At 41.5% G+C, this 3023-nt stretch overlaps 1 protein-coding gene across 1 annotated transcript; it reads right to left on the reverse strand.

The window, feature by feature from the left end:
- Positions 1 to 1837: 1837 nt before the first annotated feature.
- On the reverse strand, positions 1838 to 2815 carry LOC115638234 (olfactory receptor 10A2-like). The gene has a single exon (XM_030539814.1). The coding sequence runs from the start codon at positions 2813 to 2815 to the stop codon at positions 1838 to 1840; it is 978 nt and encodes a 325-aa protein (XP_030395674.1).
- Between the last annotated feature and the right edge of the window lie 208 nt (positions 2816 to 3023).

Below are 3023 nucleotides of genomic sequence, written 5' to 3' on the forward strand. Positions count from 1 at the left end.
ACTCAACTTGCAGCCTACTTTTTGCAGTCAAATTCCTTAGCGGGCTTAGAGTTCTGTTTCTGGACAGACGCACTGTAGCCTGAGACCAGGCGTCTGGACACGTACATCCCAGAGTCTCTCCACCTAACTCACCTGAGGAGTCCAATCTGGTAGGTGAGCTCACAGAAAAAGGCTGATGTGGAAGTAAGGACTCCCTTGTCACTTTTAGCCTAATGCTTAGGGTACACAGCTGGGATGTCAGAGATCCCTGGTTCAAGTTGCCCCTCTGTTGGAGGGGGAAAAGGGGAATTTTTGCCTATCCTTAATTGAAAATATGAGTATACTGAATCTATGCTGAAGTGATAGATACAAGTGTTCCTAGAAGAAAGAAAGAATGAAAGAGAATAACTTGGGCCAAAATTTTCAATCCTTGATTCATGATATTTAGGTTCCTATATTTTTATTTGGCTGTGGAAATTAGCTTAGAAACCCATATTTAAAAACAATCTACCCGAAATAATGAGGCTGTTTTTCATTGCTACACACTGATTTTCTCAGCTAACTCAGACAGTTCCAGATGTGGAGATATGCATGCTGTAGTTTATTATGTATTGACAGATCTTCATGAAGCAAACCACTCCCATCATCCTCATTTTCTATCACTACAGCCTGATTAAAAAAGAGGAAAACAAAGAAGTCAGAAGCCACTAATCTATACCCCTCTGACTCATTAAACCAGCAGAATTTATCCTACATTACTATAAATTGAAAAAAACATTACTTGGATTCTCTGAATTCATGTGCAGTTTACCCACAGAATTTCTCAGGACCTCCTTAACATTGGTATTTCGCAGGCTATAAATGATGGGATTGACTAGGGGAGTCAGGACTGTGTAGAAGGGACAGAACCCTTTGTTCAGGTCTCTCAGTGTTTTGGATAATCAAAGTCTCATAGAATAGTGTAACAAAGATGAGGTGAGAGAAGTAAGGGGGAAAGGCCTTTTTCCTGCCAGTGGCGGAAGGTATTCATAGGATGGGGGGAGATGATGCAGATATTGGATATTAAAATTAAGAGGAAAGGAGGCAGAGTGAAAATATAGGCAAATGTTGCACTGTACCATTACTTTATTTCTCTGAATTCAGACCCATAAGATGCAAGAACACAAAAAATGAGAGACAAAGCAGGCTGCTCCCTAAAACAGAGAGGCATAAGTCTAGGCTGGCTAGCTGCAGAATGACTCTAAACAGCTAGACAAGGTCAGCTCCCAAACTGCTTCACTGGGTGGCACAGTATGGGGATGAGGTGAGCAGCCCTCAGTGGTGAAAGAACAGGTAAAGGACTATTGAGAACAGCTGGACATGCACAAGTCCATGGGAGTAGATCTCATGCATCCAAGGGAGCTGAAGAAATTGGCTGATGTGATTGCAGATCCATTAACCATTATCTTTGAAAACTCACAGTGATGACTGGAAAAAGGCAAATATAGTTCACATCTTTAAAAAAAAGAAGAAGTAGAATCTGGAGAACTACAGACTGGTCAGCCTCACCTCAGTCCCTGGAAAAATTATGAAGCAGGTCCTCAGGGAATGCAGTTTGAAGCACTTGGAAGAGAGGAAGGTGATCAGGAACAGTAAACATGGATTCACCAAGGGCAAGTCATGCCTGACCAGTGTGATGAAAGATGAATGCTCAAAAAGTAGCAGAGTAACAGAAAGAAAGAAAGAAAGAAAGAAAGAAAGAAAGAAAGAAAGAAAGAAAGAAAGAAAGAATATGGTCAATAATGGGTAACCCTTTTCTGAAGGAATGAAATGGCCATGTCTAAGAAACTATATCAGTTCATCTCTATTTTACTATAGGCTAAAAATTTTCCTTTAAGCTTCTATGCCTGTTTCTGAAAGCAACTCGATTCAGAATAGTTTTTCTCAGGGACTGTTTGACCTCTTTGTTTCTCAGGCTGTAGATAATAGGGTTGATCATGGGAGTCAGAACTGTGTAGAAAAGTGAGAATATTTTGTTTAGAACCTTGGGAGTGTTGCTTGTTGGAAACACATAGACAGTAATCACGCTCATGTATAAAATGGTCACCACAATGAGGTGAGAGGAGCAGGTGGAAAAGGCCTTTTGCCTCCCTGTGTTGGAAGAGATTCTCAGAATGGCAGTGATGATATGAATGTACGATGTCAGAGTCAGTAGCAAAGGCACAAGTGTCCCAATGGTGGAGACAGTAAATGTGGCCAGTTGCAGAGTCTGGGTATCACCACAAGACAGTTTTATCATGGGTGAAAAATCACAAAAGAAATGGTCAATGTATTTGGAACCACAAAATGTTAATGGAAACAGGAAATAATTCAGTGTGCCAACAACCAGAAAACTATATACCCAGGATCCCGCCACTAGCTGGAAACAAACTCTACCATTCATCAGAGCAGCATAACGGAGTGGATTGCATATTGCTAAATATCGATCATAAGACATTGCCGCAAGCAGCAGATTTTCTGTTGTTGCTATGATGGCAAAAAAATATGTTTGCACTAGGCAGCACTTAACAGAAATACTTCCATCCCCAGTCAGGAGACTGGCCAGCATCCTGGGCAGGATGGTGGATGTGTAGGAGATCTCCAAGCAGGCCAAGTTCCCCAGGAAGAAGTACATGGGGGTGTGAAGGTGCTGATCAACCACAACGAGCATAATGATGAGGATATTCCCGACCATGGTCATAATGTAGATCAGTAGAAACAGCAGGAAGAGAAGGGGCTGAAGTTCAGGGGCATTCCCAAATCCTAAGAGGATGAATTCCACGACCAGAGTTTCATTTCTTCCTTCCGCTTTCTCCATAATATGTATCTAGAAACACAAAACCAGTAAATATTAATGAAGGAGTACACACAGTCAAGTTGTCCTGTCGGGAAACTGGAGTAGGTAACCTCATAGCACTATATCTCTCCACTGGAAAAATGAAGTTAAGATGTTGAGTTTCCAATATATGATGATGGAGTACATGCAGTCAGGTTGTTCTATCACTTCAACTGGCAGAAAGCTGAAG

Source organism: Gopherus evgoodei, chromosome 21, assembly GCF_007399415.2.
Source record: "Gopherus evgoodei ecotype Sinaloan lineage chromosome 21, rGopEvg1_v1.p, whole genome shotgun sequence".
Classification (NCBI taxonomy): Eukaryota; Metazoa; Chordata; order Testudines; family Testudinidae; genus Gopherus; species Gopherus evgoodei.

Excerpts from the sequence above, each read along its gene's own strand:
- LOC115638234 (XM_030539814.1), bottom strand. The coding sequence starts at position 2,815 with ATGGAGAAAGCGGAAGGAAGAAATGAAACTCTGGTCGTGGAATTCATC.